Source organism: Tachysurus vachellii, chromosome 2, assembly GCF_030014155.1.
Source record: "Tachysurus vachellii isolate PV-2020 chromosome 2, HZAU_Pvac_v1, whole genome shotgun sequence".
Taxonomy (NCBI): Eukaryota; Metazoa; Chordata; class Actinopteri; order Siluriformes; family Bagridae; genus Tachysurus; species Tachysurus vachellii.
This window is the reverse complement of record NC_083461.1, coordinates 33,504,521-33,524,209: the sequence shown is the minus strand read 5'-3', so window position 1 is coordinate 33,524,209 and position 19,689 is coordinate 33,504,521. Positions and strand designations below refer to the sequence as shown.

Here is a 19,689-nt window from a genome sequence, read left to right as displayed (position 1 = left end):
TCAACCAATATTTGTCGTACTAGTTCTGGTTTTGTGTTAATAATTAAAGGACCGCAAGCTCAAATTGTAAAAGTGCCAGAATGCCACTTCTTTGCCCTGAAAGAAGGACCTTATGTTCAACAGCGTTATGATGGTATTCAAAAGTTTTTATGGTTATACAGAATGACTGACAATTGTCATTACATTTTTTAATATATTAAAAATGTAATCTTTTTACTGTGGTAACAAGCATATCAGTAAACAATCAAATAACACTGTCTTACAATCTCTAACATTGCCCAATATAAATAACATTTCAGAAAACAAAGGGTTAAAAAAAAAACCATACAATGTATAGAAAAAAACAATTTGAGGAGGAAAAGCTGATAAAAGATCTAGAAACACAAATCCAGAAATTTAAAGTCCTTTAATGTCACCAAATGCATTGAGCAAATATTAACGCGTACACTTTTTTGTTTATTTTTATTATGCAGGATTTGCAACAGAAACATTGACACCACCAACTGTGATTATTCTTCATATTTTGCAAAATCAAAATCAAAACTATACACAAACCGTTTACACAGAGGAATGTAAAGTTTATTGCAGTATAAGAAATTACAAATGAAAAAAAAAATCACAGAGTAGAGAGAGCAGCTATCAGCCAAATCGGATTGGATTCGGATTGGATCCAGTTGGATTTGGCCTAGCGGCGTCCGTATTTGGCAGTCCAGTCTGTGCGGCCGTGAACGGGCTGCACTGAAGGCTGAGACGGCATGCCGTGTGTGCTCGTGTTGGGATACGGCACGTAGGGTGAAGTACCTATATGAGTATTTGACCTGCTTGATATCCACATTGCATAATCTGGGAAATGACAAAGTTCATATGCAAAGGAATTAAATACAGTTGGAGTCCTCCCAGGGGAAACATGAGACATTCAATGCATGGGAATAAATACAATAATGCAACGCAAAGACATTAATATAGACAAAGTGCAGAAACGCTAACTGAAATCCTGTAGTGTGGATTAATTTTGGACAAGAGCATGACTACACATTATTTAGATGACTCTAGTTTATATTTTAAAACAAAAACTAAACACTGCACAATTTATAAGTATTTAAATTTCTACAGCTGTTAATTAATTACATTTGAAGAAGCATTTATTTTTGTCACACACACACACACACACACACACACACACACACATATATATATATATACTGTATATATATACACACAGTATAGTGATATCCCAACTTTTTTTTTTTTTTTAAAGAGCACAGGGTCAGCCATGATGCAGTGCCCCTGGAGCACAAAGAGGGTTAAGGGCCTAGTTCAAGTAGCAGTTTGGCCATGCTGGGGCTCCGATCAAAAACCCAGACCCTTAAAATAAGAAAATGAGGTCTGCAGGCTAAAGTACCTTGATGATGAGAAAACAGAGCAGAACGACCAGACTAGTCGAATCCACTGCATGTTTTGTTCATGCTAAGATGCTTTTTGCTCACCACGCTTCATAAACAGTGATTATTTGAATTACCGTATCCTCCCTGACAGTGTGAAGAAATCTGTCCATTTTCCTCTGATCTCTCTTATCAACACTATGTTGCCACTCACAGAACTGAAGTTCGCTCAATGCTGTTTTTCACACCATCCTTTCTTTTCAAACCATTGAGACCGCTGCATGTGAGAAGATTAGCTGTTTCTGAAATACTCTAATCAGCCCATCTGGCACTAAACACTCCAGTCCCAGAGATCCCATTTTCCCCGTTCTGATGTTACGATGTTCTGATGTTGATGACGTGAACAATAAAGAAACTCTTCAGTATTAGAGTATTACTCTTCTCTATTAGCACGGGCGTAAATTTCATTTAACAGTAGGGGTGGACAATAAATCTAAAATTTCTCATGAGCAATTTTTGAAGGGGGACACAAATAATACAGTCTAATTGTACTTATAAAGATACAGTATGTCCCCACAGTGAAAAACTTTGCTTTTATCATTATTATTGTAGCATGGAGACTGTGTCATTATGGTTATTTTCAAAGTTTTTCTCGACGGCTTTGGCGTGTTAGTTGCAGTGCGCTATGCAACAAGCTATTGTAAACAAGCTAACGTTAACTAGATAAGTAATATTTTAATCGCTAATATAGCAAATTCATGGAAAATTACACCGGTAATCAGCATTTTTGACGCAACTAATTTATGAATGAATCTGCATCAACTACATTAAAGAGAATCACTTTATTTAAAGTGAATCCACTTAATGGAGTTCAACATTAATTGAGCCGCAGCCACACACCTGACTCGTGTGTGCAGAGTAGGTGAGATGAACTGGGAAAGCAGGCAGTGGGTCAAACCACTGTGAGGAAGGGGAGGGGGAACTCAACTGTTTCTAAATGCATTTTTTGTGTTTTTTTTTCTGTAGAATATACATATATTCTAGCATCTAGTTCTGAAACTCACTCAACATTGTTGATTCAACTGGTGTGAGATGGACTTTTTGGCTAGCTGAATCAGTCTCCTTCTTATTAGCTGAGGGCGCATATCCACCTACATGCGTACCTGCAATACATTTCACATTTACCACATAAAAAAGTTTAAGAAAAGCGTCATACTCCAAAAAAGTGAACTACTAACGATGCTGATGATGCTTTTATTTCACTATGTATGTTGTCTGATGTTATCTATTAACATCATGTTATGTTCACTGACATCAAGCGCCACAAAAATGCAGAATTTGTCTCTTACCACCGACAGGAACTCTGCTGCCCTCCCACAGGTTTCCACTGTAGTCCTTTGCTGCGTTTACTGCTACATTCTTCTTTATTCTTAACCCTTTCATGTGCAAACACATCATAGACAAGTTCATTACATAAAGCATGATCTGAGAATAAATTCATTTCAATCATAATTTGCTAATTCACGTTTGTGTAAATTTACTTGAATTAATGCTTATTTGTTCCTAGTTTTTTGCTATTTAATGAGCAAAACTGTGGAGACAGTGGCAAGGAAAAACTCTCTTAGATGATAGGAGGAAGAAACCTGGAGAGGAACCAGTCTCAAAAGGGAACCCATCATCATTTGGGTGACACCAGGGAGTGAGATTATAAATAAAAGGCTGGAAGAGGTCACAGATTTCTACTTACTTCTTTATTGTACAGAGATAATAAATGTATTTTATTTAGAGATATGTGAATTAATTCAGTTACTGTGGCTGGAGTGTGATAGAATAATGCTGTTGCTCCAATTGTGGTTCACTTAGTATGGAACCATAGCAGCAGTAAATACTGCACTTTCTAAATAGAGACTAAAATTACATTTTTTCCACCAAAATCCTAATCTAAAGGATTTTTCCCACCAAATCCTACCATGAACCATCCAACTGTTATGAAATCAGATGTGCAAATTCCCTAACAATTTAAAGATTTAAAGTCTTGAAGACGTTTTGTACCAATGTTTGGATTACTTTAAAACAATTTTGTTAACCATTTAATTTGACGAAATAAAAACAAACTATGTAAGCTTTTCTATAAAAACAATCACAATTGAATTCCAGAAACGTTGGGATGTTTTTAAAATTTATTCATTCATTCATTTTCTACCGCTTATCCGAACTACCTCGGGTCACGGGGAGCCTGTGCCTATCTCAGGCGTCATCGGGCATTAAGGCAGGATACACCCTGGACGGAGTGCCAACCCATCGCAGGGCACACACACTCTCATTCACTCACGCAATCACACACTACGGACAATTTTCCAGAGATGCCAATCAACCTACCATGCATGTCTTTGGACCGGGGGAGGAAACCGGAGTCCCCCGGAGGAAACCCCCGAGGCACGGGGAGAACATGCAAACTCCACACACACAAGGCGGAGGCGGGAATCGAACCCCGACCCTGGAGGTGTGAGGCGAACGTGCTAATCACTAAGCCACCGTGTCCCCCTGTTTTTAAAATTTAAATAAAATTAAAAAAAAACTAAAGACTTTCAAATCACATGAGCCAATATTTTATTCACAATAGAACATAGATAATATAACAAAAGTTTAAAATGAGAAATTTTATACTTTTATTCACTAAATGAGCTCATTTCAAATTTGATGCCTAGGATGCAGTGTCCTTCTGAAATACACCAGGCCTTCCCTATAAAATTGAGGTTGTCTGGAGGGGCACATGAGTTGCTTTAAAACTTTTATATACCTTGATTATTCATAATGCCTTTCAAAACATGAAAGTTACCCATACCACATGCACTTATGCACCCCATACAATGAGAGATGCTGGCTTTTGAACTGAACACTGAAAACATGCTGGAGCCCAGGGGGCATGGCGTCTGTTATTTCCAAAAAGAATGTTAAACTTGTACTCGTCTGACCATAAAACACATTTCCAATTTGAAACAGTTCATTTTAAACGAGTCTGGGTCCAAAGGACACGTCGGCGCTTCTGGACTATGTTCACATACGGCTTCCTTTTTGCATGATAGATCTTTAGTTGGCTTTATTAGTATCAGATAATCTCCCAGCCTTTTTTCAAAACCTCTTGCTTTTTAAGCCATTTATTGACCCAGTGCCATCTTTTTTAAGACCTGTAGCACTCATCAAATATGAAATGAGCTCATATAGTGGATTAAAATTTGGTGGTGTTTAAATATGCGTTATATTATCTAAGTTCTATGGTGAATAAAATATTGACTCACGTGACTTGAAAGCCTTTTAGTTTTCTTTTTTAGTTTTTATTTTATTAAAATTCAAAAAACATCTTAACATTTCCAGAATTTCAGATGTAGTCTATGTAAAAAAGAAATTACTACAAATTCTCAAAGATCTTTTTTGTTTTTGTTTTTGTTCTTTCAGCTGCTCCGTGTTTGGGGTCACCACAGCAGATCATGAGGTATTCGATCGGATGCAACCTTCCCATTTTATCTGGACTTGGGCCCGGCACTGAGAGTTAACTCTTCAGTGGTTGTGTTAGCGCCATGCCTGGAAATGAAACCCAGGCAATGGCAGTGAGAGGGATCCTGCTGCTCGACCAGCAGGAGGCTCAAAAATTCTTAAAGCTCTGAAGCTCCATTTTCATATGAACCATTAACCACCACTGTGGAGTGTGACATGACAATAAAAAAAGGGCATCACTGATACAGTCGCCAATTGGCCTCTGGTAAAACATTTATATTTTTCTCAACATGTAGCTTCCAAAAGCTTTGTCAGCATCGGCATACGACTGAGTTATATGATGAAATATTTCAAATATTTTTTTGCCATTTCCAGAAAGGTAAGTGTTTAATTTTGTAGTGCTTTAGCTTTGATGGCACATGTAAATACCTGTTAAATATCTTGACTGCTTTAAGTAATGCTGTTTGGCAAATGCTGTCCTGGATGACTCCTGGAAGGGCAGCGCTTTGTTTATATTTCTCTCCATCGCTTCATCCTTCCTGACGTTGGATAGACCTAAATCTAAAGCGTTTCCCTGCCTGCATAAAACGTATAAAAAAAGAAAAATTAGAATGCCAAGTAAACAAAACAAATCTGTCTGTAAACTGATCCATTATGTCGACTTTAGATTTTAAAGTGTCTGTAAGGACATTTTATGCAGTCCTTCACCAAAAATGAATGCAAGTCAAGTACATGAACACAAACTATCATGGTTTCAGATTTATCCGACTGCTGTTTTTAAAATGTCAAAAATTTTCTTTCAGAATGTTGCTGGAGACAAGAACCTAATCACCTGTTCACGCTGCTGTCACCCTGTAGCTGTTTTTCATTGCTGGTGAAAAAGAGTTTTTTCGGTGTGGTGTTTGTAGAGTCTGCGTCATCAGAATCATCACAGTCTTCACATTTTAAGACCCCCGCCACATTACCCCACCTCCTCCTGCCTCCTTTGGGCTTTGAAACACACACACACACACACACACACACACAATATGAATCTTTCATAGTGATATTTATATTGATTAGCATGTAATGTTACCTGGAACCGAAGTCATTTTATTTGCTCCACCAGGTGCAAATAAAACAAATTCATTAGTTAAGTGAAGTCAAAAACCTTTTATTGTCATTTCAACCATATGTAGCTGACGCAGTACATAGTGAAATGAGACAATGTTTCTCCATGAAGCTACATAAAACAAAGACAGAGCTACATAGAACAACATAGAGCTAAGGACTTGAAGTAAGTTAAAGTAACGTTAAAGTAAGTTAGTCCTAGCCACATAAAGTGCATCTGTGAAACCTGGTGCAAACAAACAATACAAAATAGTGCAAGACACAAAATACAATACGCAAAAGCAGTGCCGACTACTGTGTATACTATATGTTTTGCATTATATGTGCAAAAATAAAGGAATTAACAGTTTTGTAATGAGTTGTGCAATTGCTTTGGCTGAATGTGAAGATAGCAAAACCAGTGTGCAAAACAGCACGTAAAGAGTTTGATATGGATGGTGCTGTAGACATGGATGTATATTGGAAGAGTGTATAGTTGGTGCAGGTCAGTGCAGTTCACACAGTTGAGTGTGTGTGCTCGGTACACTTCAGTTCAGTTGTTGAGAAGTTTGATGGCTTGTGGAAAGAAACTGTTACACACTCTGGTCGTGAGGGCCCGAATGCGTCGGTACCCGTTTTCAGATGGCGGAAGGGTGAAGAGTGTGTGTGAGGGGTGTGTTTAGTCATCCACAATGCTGTTGGATTTGCGAATGCAGCATGTGGTGTAAATGTCCGTGATAGAGGGAAGAGAGACTCCAATGATCTTCTCAGCTGTCTTCATTATCCAGTATCTTGCGATCCAAGATGGTGCAATTGCTAAGATGCTCTCAATGGTCCCACTGCAAAAAGTAGTCAGGATGGGGCGAGGGAGATGGGCTTTCATCAGCCTTCGTAGGACGTAGAGATGCTGCTGGGCTTTCTTGGTGATGGATCTGGTGTTGAGTGAGTTTCCCCGCATTCAAGGAAAAACCTTAGTGTGCCTAGTGGCAGCTAACATAATGTAATAACATACGGCAAGCTTATTTTTGCTAACTAAGTACTAACTAATGTAGACAAAAGAGAACAAACAAATACATAACTGGTGTTATTTATCAAGGGTGCAAACACATTTGGGTTGTTCTCCACTGGCACTGAAAGTAAAAAGCTACTATTTACATGTTAAACCATGAGGTGACGGAGTGGTAAGCGATTATATGCACTGCACTATTTTGCTTGGTTTTGTCAGGGTTTCAACATACATGTAATTCTGAGAATATTGTCCTTCACTTTAAAAGCTGATTACATTTTTTTCATTTATTGTGGTTTAGCAGGTGCTGTGGATTTAGTTTGTAGCACAGACTACACTTAGAGCACTGAGGCATGTCACAGGGCCTGCATAACACATGAAAACCTATGTCATTGCAGATCAATAAGCAATACATTTATTTTCTTTGTCTGGTTGTTGAACCTATTATGAATAAGATGCTAACAGTCTGGACATGAATTCAGCTGTTTAACCATTATTCCTTAGTTACTATAACTGAAACAATTATATAATATACAATATAGTTTGATCATACACTATCTGATCAATGTATTTTAATGCATGCAATTATCCAATAAAGCAGTTGTGTAGCAACAGCAGCCCAAGTGCATAAAATCATGTAGACAAGCATCAGAGCTTCAGGCTTCAGAGATAACAGGCTCAATCAGGTAGCGTATGTAAATCTGGCTTAGGGGAAGTTTATAAAAAGGCCAGATGATGTATTTCCAATCTTCAACTGATCAGTTTCGCGTGAACCTGTGCCCAGTGCACCCTCAGATTCCTGTCCTTGGCTAAAGAGATTGGAACCCGATGTAATCTTTTGCCCGTCTGCCATAATGTTGGACAATGCTTTGTCCATGCTGAGATGCTTTTCTCGCCATGATTGTAAAGAGTTTTTATTTGAATTACTTTAGCCTGTCTTGTCAGTTTGCACCATTCTGACCATTTTCCTCTGATCCATCATCAACATGGCTTTACATAAAAAGTACAAGACACACACACACACATGCATGCACACACATACAAAAAGTACAAGACACAAACGTGTGTGCTCACACACACAAAATGTACTAGACACACACATATGCGCATGCGCACACACAAAAAGTACAAGACACACACATGCACATGCTTACACACACAAACACACACACACACACACAATTCAGAGCAAACTCTGGAAACTGTGAAAAATCTCATGAGGTGATGAGTTCGTATGATTGGAAAACTGAATAATACCGTACATATATGAGCAGGAGTATAGGTGTTCTTATTAAAATGACAATTGAGTGTAGAATGTGTTCAATTTTGAAAACAGATTTTTTTCACCTTTCCAACAACACAGTGGCAGTGCTCACCTTGCTCTGCAAGCCTTTGTCATGTATTTGAGGGAAGCGGTTGCGCACTGCTCTGTCTGTCCTGACCTCTGTCTTTCCTGGCCTTTTAGGTGGCTCTGGACGGTGTTGAGGTTGATAGGTTGTATCAGGTAAAGGGAGGGTTGGGATCTGAGGAGAAGGATTTGGCCTGAGTTGCGGAGGCTGTGTTTTTCCTTGGTCCTGAATCTGCTGTGGTGCACCAAGGACCTGACCCACATGAAAGTAGGGATAGCGCAGGGCCTGAGATTCAAAGAGTACCATGAGACGGGGTTAGAACATGAGGAATGGTGATTTTTAGTGTCTCATTTTGTCTTGGTGTTTTGCAGTATTATAACTCAGACCTGACAACCATGAAGAAGACGCACAAGCTGAAGAACCGGCTAAAACACCATTAATGTAAGACGGGGGAAGAGATGGATCTTCTGAAACTTCTTAAGGTTGCCAGGTTTGAATACTGTTTGTTTACACAAACTTTTTACATAGTTACAAGTATTTGTAACTTTGCGTTACCTGGCAGGCTGCTGGTCGTTTTATGGGGTCCCACTGCAGCAGGTCTCTCATCAGCTGAATGGCTTCGGAGCTAGCGTTGGGGATCAGGGAGGCTAGGTTCATGGGCACGCAGCGTGGCCAGCGGAAACCCATGGTAGCTGCCAGCAGGCATCCTTCTGGCCAGTCACTCTCCATGGTCCAGGAAAACAATCAAACATTCACAAAAATGCACAACTAAAAAATTTTTAACTTCAAGAAAAATAGACCATTTTATTTACTACCTGTTTTGGAGTTCCCAAAACATGGCAGATCTTTAAAATAGTGTCCACTTCACTGGAGCCAGGAAACAGAGGTCTGAGCTTGTAGAGTTCAGCCATGATACAGCCTATAGCCCAATGGTCTATAGGTGAGCTGTACCTTGTGGAATTAAGAAGCACTTCTGGAGCTCGGTACCTTTTATCATGGGGAAAAAGACATTTATGAGTGAAAAAAAAAATTCATCAATAGAAAAGAATTTGAAATTTGAAATGTATGTATTGGGCCAAAGTAATCGTGTCTTGAGTCAGCAATTCTGCATTGTATATTTTGTGTCATTACTTTTTCATAATATCATTCAAACAATCACAAGAGATTTCTAAAAGGAAGAAAGGAAACTTTACCATCTTGTCGACACATAGCCAGTGTAAGGAGGACAAGATCGGATCTCTCGTGCCAGTCCAAAGTCTGCAATTTTCACGAGATCAGGACCCATGCACAAAATATTCTCTGGCTTCATGTCTCTATGAAAAAAACCTAGAAGAAAGACAAAATTGTCAAACAGGAACTTCTGGATATTAAATGCAAAGCTACAAATAGCACACACAATCAGGGCCTGCCTGTATAAATAAAAATTCTATGAATGATTTCCTAATTTAGCTTAACTAGGAATCTTAGTTAAGAGTGATTCAGTCTCAGAGCAACTTAAAAAAAAAACAATTGAGCAAAATTCAAAAAAGAATGCTTTTAAAATCTGGTCTATTATAAGACTTCACTTTGTCTCTATGTTAAGATATTTGAGACAATATATCGTGTAGGGATTACATTTGTGACCGATCATATTAGAGATGCGCTAGCTGTATGTTACAAATGTAATAAACATAATCGTAAATGTAATCATCTCCGACACGGCACAGAAATGTCATAACGCCAAATTATACCATTTCTGCAGCTATGACAATTCGGCTCTGTTTCGTATATGTTAGCGTATCTCTAAATACCATAGCGTCAGAATATATACAGTACTGTGCAAAGGTTTTTGGCAGGTGTGAAAAAATGCTGTAAACAAAGAATGCTTTCAAAAATGGACGTGTTAAACATTTATTTTCATAAATAAACAAAATGCAGTGAATGAACAAAAGAGAAATCTAAATCAAATCAATATTTGGTGTGACCACCCTTTGCCTTCAAAACAGCAGCAATTCTTCTAGGTACACTCGCACACAGTTTTTGAAGGAACTCGGCTGGTAGGTTGTTCCAAACATCATGGTGAACTAACCACAGATCTTCTGTGGATGTAGGCTTTCTCACATCCTTCTGTCTCTTCATGTAATCCCAGACACACTAGATGGTGTTGAGATCAGGGCTCTGTGGGAGCCGTGCCATCGCTTCATGCTGGTTTGAAGGCAAAATGTAGTAACACCAAATATTGATTTGATTTAGATTTTTCTTTTGTTTGCTCACTTTGCATTTTGTAAATTGACAGAAATAAACACTCATTATTTATAATTATTTATTTATTTTTCACACCTGCCTAAAACTTTTGCACAGTACAATATATATATATATATATATATATATATATATATATATATATATATATATATATATATATATATATAATCCCTACACAAACTAATCTGTATCATTTTATTAACTCACTATCATTAATAAATATTGTATACAATACATTTCTTCTCCCTTTTCACATTTCAGCCACTTTCTCCCTACTAGTAACACTTTTTGACCTTAGAAGCTTTAAGATACTTTATGAATAACTTCTATCTTTACTAGAATCTTATCTTTTAAGTGGCAACTAAGAATTTTCATGAATACAGAACCAGCTCTTAGTATTAATTATCTGTTGGTATAATTCTGTTACCAAAATATAAGAGCACAAATGCTATGTTTATGAAAGATAGAAATATACCATGTTTGTGAATGAAAGCAAGTCCCTGTAGAATCTGATACATAATATTCCTCACTTCAGACTCTGGAAACATGTGTGTTCTGGAAAAATAAATGGAAAAAAATATACAGGTGTGTAGGACACTCTGAGGATGCGATAAAGCTCACAGTCTGTGGTCCACAGTACATTTTTCTTGGTTACCTTTCTTTCATTAGCTGGTAGAGGTTCTCCTTCATATACTCGAACACAAAGTACAGTTCATCGTTTTCCCGGATGACCTCCTTCAGCATGATCACGTTGGCATGTTTGAGTGTCTTCAGGGACTGGGAGTGAAAGAAATCACTGTTTTACTGACAGACAAACACTTTTAACAAACCCCTGAATTGGAAAATTTTAAATAAAAAAAAAAAAATAGGTTATTATAGGCAAAAAGAAAAACAACAGGATGCCGAAGATGCATTAGTGAACCGATTAACCACTTTTATCAAGCAGAAGTGTCCGTTGCAGCCTAAAACCAAAAGATTGAGACTTAAATTAAAGTAGGCAACATACAGGTGTCAGCCATTTTATTAGGAACATCACGCTAATGCTTGGTAGGATGCTGGAGCTGTACGAGTTCATGCACTGTGTTGCTTCCGCATGATTAGCTGAAAGAAAAACTGCACGAATGAACTGGTGTTCCTAATAAAGTGTGCAGGAAGATTATTGTTAGGGTAAAAGCACTATCTGTAAGAAGGCGTGTGCTAATTATACGACTATGCAGTATCCAGTGTGTGACACAATGTCGTGGAATTTTTTCTTTCGGTTCAGCTTTGAAGTTTAATGGAATGAAATTGAAAACCAATTTAAAAAAAACAGACATACATCATAAGAATCATACATTAGCACATGCCAATTTATACTGTAAGCTTTTTAATTCCATGCATTGGAAAGGATTCATCATCATCATCATCATCATCATCATCATCATTTAAATGTTCTTAATAAGCTGCCTGCTTGATAGCATGTTTTTATTAACCTACTATCTTCACTTTGGTGCTGCAGAAATTTTTTTTTTATGTGTGTGTGTGTTTAATAAAGTATTCCAGCAATTATGGACAAGAAAGTGACAATACGATCATAATTAATGTAAAGACCTGTTTCCCCCCCACACCTTCAGAGCAGCTGAAGCCAAACAAATTTTATAAGAAATGACTTGTATATGTGAGAGCATTAAGAGAGATGAAAGCATTATATTTTATGATTTTATGAAATCTTGACAGCAAAGTGCGTACCTTGACCTCTCGGAGATTCAAGCACTCCTCCCAGGAATAGAATTTCCTTTTCATTCTGCGTAAGAAAAAGAATCAAAATTTCTTAATTCAGTGAATTATTTATGAAATCAATTTATCTGATTAGAAGATTATTTATGAAAACACAGAAAGGTTTTAGAACAACTTCAAGTCAAGTCAAGTCAAGTCAAGAAGCTTTTATTGTCATTTCAAATATATATATATAGCTGTTGCAGTACACAGTTAAATGAGACAACGTTTCTCCAGGACCATGAAGCTACATAAAACAAAGACAGAGCTAAGGACTTAAGTAAGTATTCCTAGCCACATAAAGTGCATCTGTGCAACTGGACTCACTTCTTGACAGCGACAAGCTCACCAGAATCCAGGCAGCGTCTCAGTGTAACAGAACCAAAGGTGCCCTCGCCAAGGTACTGTAGTTCAACGTATCGGTTCATATTGCGTTTTTATTTCTTAGTATGAGTGGCCAGTGGCAGGCTGGGAAGTCATGATGTTTGTGTACATGCCACCACCTAGAAAGAACAGAATGACAGCATTAACAGATTATTAACAACTTCACACACAATGATGCTAGAATATGAAATCAAATGACCTTTTTTTTTTTAAAGTTTTAAACTGTGTAACTGGGGTGGATTGAAATTGAGACGATCCAAATGACAGACATACAATTTTAAAAAATGGATGCCAAAAGTCAGGACTTTTATTTTGAGTTACCTTTCTTTTTTCATTTCCACAAAGTATACAAACTTAATAAGAACAACAATAATAACAGCACATTATAATAAAATTGCAAAAATAAAGGTTTTCTATTTTAACTTTTACTTTATAGATAACATTCAGTGGCAGGCAAGGGGAAAGGACGTACGTGGGTCTCGGTGCATGCATGAACTAAACATCTCTCATGCGGTTTGTGTACTTGCAGTAATGTTTTCTTTTAATTATCCTGTATTTTAACTTTAATAACATTTAAGAAAAACCCTGCATTAATGACTTTATGTGATTGTGATGAAGCCACGATTCCACATGACTGCCCTATAATACTATTACCAGTAGGATTTATCCCTTGCCTAAACTTTACCTAAAAAGAAGAAAAGAGAAAAGAAGCTTGGGTGTCATGTTGGAGTTATATGATCACATGACCCTGATAAACTAATCTGGTCCTAATTGGGATAATGTAATGGCACTAGCCACGTCAGAGCAGCACACAACCTTCCTTCCTCCTACCATCTCATGGATATACTGCTAGCATTATAGGTAGGTAGCATATCATAGGTTTCAGGCTGAAGGTTTTCTGTATGTATGTATGTATGTATGTATGTGTGTGTGTGTGTGTGTGTGTGTGTGTGTATGTATGTATATATATATATAAATGTATGTGTATATATATATATATATATATATACACACGCACACACACACACACATACGTATAATATATATATATATATATATATATATATATATATATATATATATATATATATATATATATATATATATATATAAACTAAGGGGAATGTATAGAAGTGTATATACAGTATATACTAATATATAATATAAAAACATATATGTGATCGATTTCTGTATAACACCTTGGTGATGAACATCACTGCCCCAGAAGTGTCAAGAAGTGTCTCAGAAGTGATTTGGTCATACAACAAAAATAAAAATAAACAAACTGTTCTCTCGAACGTTATTGTTACAATCCCCGCCTCCTTCATCATGGTTGGGTAAACTTTACTATACGCTCTAACTATTAACCAATGTAAATAAAGTATATGATGGTACTGAATAATAACACATTAGAATTTGTACACATTTGCGCTCATTACAGGTAGGAAAACGATAAAAAAAAAAAATGAAAGAGTAGTTTAACCTATGTTTTGTACAACCTTACCTTTGTATTTGTACTCTCCTGTTTAGTGTGTAGAAGGCAGATTGGGACGTGGCCATTAACTAGCTTTCGACAGTTCGTGTAAAAGTAAACGAGCGATTTAAAAAATGTCCACATGCCGAAACAAATAAGTCGGCATAATTAAGACCAGGTTAATAGTTCATATATTGTGTTTACATACACCAGAATCAGAATCAGAATCAGAGCTTATTGCTAAGTATGCTTGAGCTTACATGGAATTTGTAACGACATTCCAAATTTCTTCACTTCCAGTTCACACAGACAATAAAAATAAAGTTAGAATTTTAAAAAATACACATATATAAACACAAATAGACAAAATAATGTGCAAAAATACATTGAAAAATAAATAAATTGTATGTACAGTTGTGCTATATTATCTGCTTAACTCACTTTGTTCTAGAGTAGTTTGTTTCACAGTAGAAGTGAGTTTCTAGAATAGATTCACAGTATTCTAGAAGTGAGTTAAGCAGATAATACACTAAAGTCAAAATCCTACTTTACCAGAAGACAGTATATCCAAATAGAGTTAAAGCACACTTAGACGCGTAGACTTAGACACTTTGAATCAGACACTAAACAGCCGTTCCCAGATCCACCTGCCGATATTGATTTTACACTAGACCCACCTGGACATACTCCAGTCTTTACAATAGACCCAGATGTAGTTTTCTCACCGCCGCACCCTGACTTATTGCCTGGAAACACCCCAGCTCTTGATACTCCCAATGTTTCAGAGTTACTTCCTCCACCGTTAGACAGTCCAGGAGACCTAGACGCACCCCACATGCATTTTAACCCAACAGTTCCTTCTGGCCGTGTTGATATTCTTGATGGTTTATGCTGGAGTTGTAATGTTCCTTGTCTAAACTTTGGGTTTAAGTGCCCAACAGCAAACTTATAACAATAGGTCCATATCAAAATAATGTAACAAGCCTGAACCGTACTGTTCGGTCAGCTCCTCGCTTGTCTCAAGATAAATACACTGAGGCTGTAGGCATTAACATTACAATCACCACGTGGGAAGAATATCTGGCTTTCTTCTATAACTTTGATAGGAAAGATTTTACCAATCGTGAACGAAGGGGCAATGTCTCGGTTCGTCACCCAGGCGCACAATCTTCCGGCCCCACTGATTACCAGAAAGTTATAATGGGACACCATGGCCTAGCAGTAAAAACCAATACCAAGGTAAAGCATGACCCCTAAGCTAACCCATACGCATATACTAGTTGAGCAAGATGCCAGCGGCAATGTAACCCAGGTGGGCATTGACTTTTGGGGACAGTGTGGTACTACACAATGCTTTGTACAGGGAGATAAGATGTCGGTTCGTGTAACTCTGCAAGGTTCTGTTTTAGGCCCATTGCTACCCCTTAGTGCAATTATTCATAAACATGGTATTGGCTTAGACTGTTATTCTGATGAAACGCAGCTATATGTTTCAGCTAAGTCAGTTGTGAGTCACTTAAGACTAAAGATTGTGTGAAGGACATTAGACTAACTTCCTCCTGTTTAACTCTGACAACACACAAGTGCTTTTACTAGGATCACAGGCAGCCAGAATTAAGCTTTCTGATTACAGAGTAACTCTGGATGGTCTTTCTATTACATCATGTGCAGCAGTAAAAAACCTTGGTGTGATTATTGATACCGGTCTCTCATTTGAAGCTCACATTAATAATATCACTGATTATTATATCATTGATTACAAAATACTATTACTCACCTATAAAGCACTTACTAATCATGCGCCACAGTACATAGAGTGACCTTTTGGTTTTTTCTTTTCGCCAGAGTGACCTTTATGATCCATCACGCCTACTTCAATCAAAAGGTGCAGGCTATTTGGTAGTACCTCAAGTACAAAAGGCTACAGAAGGGGGCAGAGCTTTTTTCCTTGTGGCTTGGACGAATGCCAGAAATAGCACACATTTTTGCCCTGCGTAGCTGCCAAGATTCATGGTCCAGCTTGGCTCAGCAGACTAAGCTCATCATGCAAACCATGCTCCACACCAATTTTAAGGTCTGCATGAGCTCTGACACTCAATTTTCTGTATTGTTAAAAGTCACACAGAGCGCAAGAAATGTGCAATCTGCCCAAAACTGCATGTAACATTACTCTAAATGCAAACTTTCCCCACGTCTATGTGTCCCACATCTAGAAGGCCATCTGATGGTATTAGCATTGGACCACAACTAAGTGTGCTTTAACTCTCTTCATTTGAATATATTGTCTTCTGGTAAAGTAGGTTCCTGACTTTTGTATACTATCTGCTTAACTCACTTTGTTCTAGAGTAGTGTGATTTGAATTGTTATATTCTATACCATTGTTGATTTTTATAGTGTTGGTCCTTGTTGTTCTCTCAGCTGATTAATCAGGAGTAGTTTCAGTCTACCTTAAGGTGTGAATTGGGGGCAGGGCTTACCTATTTAAATTGAAGGTTCTCCGCTACAGACGCTAGCGTCTGTAGCGGTTTGTAAGTATCTCTCTCTCTCTCTCTCTCTCTCATTGTAAACTTTGTGTCTAATACTGTTTTGCTATATTCTACCATACCTTAATTCTCACTCTTGACTGCAAATATGTGCCTTAAACCCATCTCTGTACTCAATTCCTACACTCGCAGACACTCTCGTCCACAGAGCAGAGGTCACAATCCCAGTAACCTCATCTACCCTCCTCTGTTGTGTAAGTCTCAAACAGTGGTGGTAGGTGGGCTCTGGAATTGCCAGTCTGCTGTGAAAAAAGCTGACTTTATCTCTGCTTTAACTTCCCATTACTCCTTTGATTTTCTTGCGCTAACAGAGACCTGGATATCCCCACAGAACACTGCTACACCAGCTGCTTTATCCTCTGCCTATGCTTTCTCTCACTCACCACGAGAAACAGGCAGGGGTGGTGGTACAGGTTTATTGCTGTCAAAGAAATGGTGCTTTACACCTCTCCTCTTGTCTCATTTAACCATCTCCTCTTTTGAATTCCATGCCATTTCAGTTACCTCTCCAATTAACCTTGTTATCATTGTTGTTTACCGCCCTCCTGGTCCCCTAGGTGACTTCTTGGAAGAAATGGACACACTGCTTAGTGCTTTCCCTTCTGATAGCTCCCCCCTGACAGTGCTTGGTGACTTCAACCTCCCCTCTGACAAGCTACATTCTTCTTCCCTCCTGTCTCTTCTTGACTCATTCACACTCACACTCAACAGCTACATCCCCACACACAAAGGAGGCAATGTGCTGGACCTGGTTTTCACCCGTCCTTCTCCAGCTACAGACGTGACTGCTACCCCACTACACGTCTCTGATCATCACCTGGTATCCTTTACCATCACTCTCCCTACCCTACCTAAAACTACCTCTCACCCCCTCGCTCTAACCCGCCGCAACCTTTACTCTGTCTCCCCTTCTTCTGTAGCTTCTGGCACTCTTTCTTCCCTTCCTGATCCTGAGTCTTTTTCCTCACTGCCCTTGGACTCGGCCACAGATACTTTCCTCTCATCTCTTTCCTCAACTATGGACTTCCTCTGCCCTATGTCCACTAAACCCAAGAAAACTTCTTGTTCTGCTCCTTGGCTTTCAGATGTGCTGCGCAACAATCGAAGAGAGCTAAGATCATCAGAGAGAAAGTGGAAGAAATCACAACTTCATGCAGATCTTGATTCTTACCGAACACTCATGACCAAGTTCTCCTCAGATGTGACTTCTGCCAAGACTTCCTTCTACAAGGAAAAGCTTGAAGCTTCCTCACATGACCCTCGGAAATTCCACAACATCATCTCTTCTCTGCTCAACCCCCCGGCTCCACCTTCTTCATCCTCCCTGACTGCAGAAGACTTTGCTTCTTTCTACCAGGAGAAGATTGAGGAAATCTGCCGGACCTTCACTTCAGCCCCGACTGCACTTACATCTCAGAGTATGGACTCCCCTACACCTTTGTTGTCACATTTCTCAACTGTAACAGCAGAAGAGATTCTAAAACTCATCCAGTCTTGCAATCCTACCACCTGCCCATTGGATCCACTCCCTTCCACTTTGCTGCAGACCATCTCGCAAGACCTTCTGCCCTTCATTACAACTATCACCAATAGATCCATAGCATCTGGTCAGGTACCAACTACCTTCAAGAGAGCAAGGGTTATTCCCATCCTGAAGAAACCTGCTCTGGATCCATCAGACATCAGTAACTACAGACCGGTATCACTTCTCTCGTTTCTTTCAAAAATTCTTGAACGCATTGTCTTTAATCAACTGTCTGTCTATCTCTCACAGAACAACCTCCAAGACCCCAACCAGTCTGGCTTTAAAGCAGCTCATTCCACAGAGACAGCCCTTTTAGATGTCTCTGAGAAACTACATGCTGCTAGATCAGCCAATCTCTCATCTGTCCTTATCCTCCTTGACCTTTCAGCAGCGTTTGATACGGTCAACCATAAGACTCTCTTAGCCACCCTCAGGAGTCTTGGGATATGCGGATCAGCTTGGGAATGGTTCGCTTCCTACCTGGAAGGACGCTCATATCAGGTAACATGGAGGGGAGTGACATCTGCTCCACGCAGACTCTCCACTGGCGTCCCACAAGGCTCAGTACTTGGTCCTCTTCTTTTCTCCCTGTATACTCACTCTCTTGGTGAAGTTATTTCCTCACATGGGTTCTCTTACCACTGCTATGCTGATGATACACAACTTATCTTCTCTTTCCCACCCGCAGATGCCACAGCTTCTGACCGGATCTCTGCATGTCTGGCAGAAATTTCATCATGGATGACTGCTCATCAGTTAAAGCTTAATCCTAGCAAAACTGAGCTGCTCTTCATCCCAGGTGATTCATCCCCAGGTCATGATCTTGCTATATCCTTGCACAACGATCTGATCTCCCCTTCAGCCACAGCTCGCAACCTTGGGGTAACCATGGACAATCAACTGTCCTTTTCCTCTCATGTTGCTAATGTGACTCGCTCATGTCGGTTTCTTCTCTACAACATTAGAAGGATTCGACCATTTCTGTCCACACAGGCTGCTCAGGTACTTGTTCAGTCTCTTGTCATTTCTAGACTGGATTACTGCAATGCACTGCTGGCAGGTCTACCTATGAACGCAATCCGTCCTCTGCAAATGATCCAAAATGCAGCTGCCCGGCTTGTTTTCAACCTGCCAAAGTTCTCTCATACCACCCCGCTGCTGCGATCCCTCCACTGGCTTCCGGTAGCTGCACGCATCAGATTCAAAACACTGATGCTGGCCTACAAAGCCAAAAATGGACCAGCTCCCTCTTACCTCAAAGCCCTCATCACTCCTCGCACTGCACCCCGCACCCTCCGATCTACCAGCACTGCTCGACTGGTTCCACCATCTCTCAGGGTAAGAGGCAAGTATACTACAAGACTCTTCTCTGTACTGGCACCAAGGTGGTGGAACGAACTTCCCCTAGAGGTCCGGACAGCTGAGTCACTGGCTATTTTCAA

The 19,689-nt window shown here is 39.1% G+C and overlaps 1 protein-coding gene across 2 annotated transcripts; it reads right to left on the bottom strand.

The window, feature by feature from the left end:
- Window positions 1-387: 387 nt before the first annotated feature.
- Window positions 388-12,771, bottom strand: LOC132841820 (serine/threonine-protein kinase ICK-like). 2 transcript variants are annotated; one of them, XM_060864364.1, is made up of 13 exons: window positions 12,648-12,771; window positions 12,294-12,348; window positions 11,221-11,342; window positions 11,041-11,120; window positions 9,515-9,647; window positions 9,137-9,308; window positions 8,877-9,044; window positions 8,349-8,606; window positions 5,710-5,867; window positions 5,307-5,455; window positions 2,732-2,818; window positions 2,447-2,545; window positions 388-843 (listed from the first exon to the last, which is right to left on the bottom strand). In XM_060864364.1, the coding sequence occupies exons 1-13, from the start codon at window positions 12,746-12,748 to the stop codon at window positions 686-688; spliced, it is 1,740 nt and encodes a 579-aa protein (XP_060720347.1). In that variant the 5' UTR covers window positions 12,749-12,771; the 3' UTR covers window positions 388-685. The 2 variants fall into 2 exon arrangements, with proteins under 2 accessions (XP_060720347.1, XP_060720348.1); XM_060864365.1 differs by lacking the exon at window positions 2,447-2,545.
- Between the last annotated feature and the right edge of the window lie 6,918 nt (window positions 12,772-19,689).

Excerpts from the sequence above, each read along its gene's own strand:
- LOC132841820 (XM_060864364.1), bottom strand. The coding sequence starts at position 12,748 with ATGAACCGATACGTTGAACTACAGTACCTTGGCGAGGGCACCTTTGGT. Across the intron at positions 12,349-12,647 it reads GAGCTTGTCGCTGTCAAGAA|AATGAAAAGGAAATTCTATT; the intron begins GTGAGTCCAGTT and ends TTTCTTACGCAG. Across the intron at positions 11,121-11,220 it reads TACCAGCTAATGAAAGAAAG|AACACACATGTTTCCAGAGT; the intron begins GTAACCAAGAAA and ends TTATTTTTCCAG.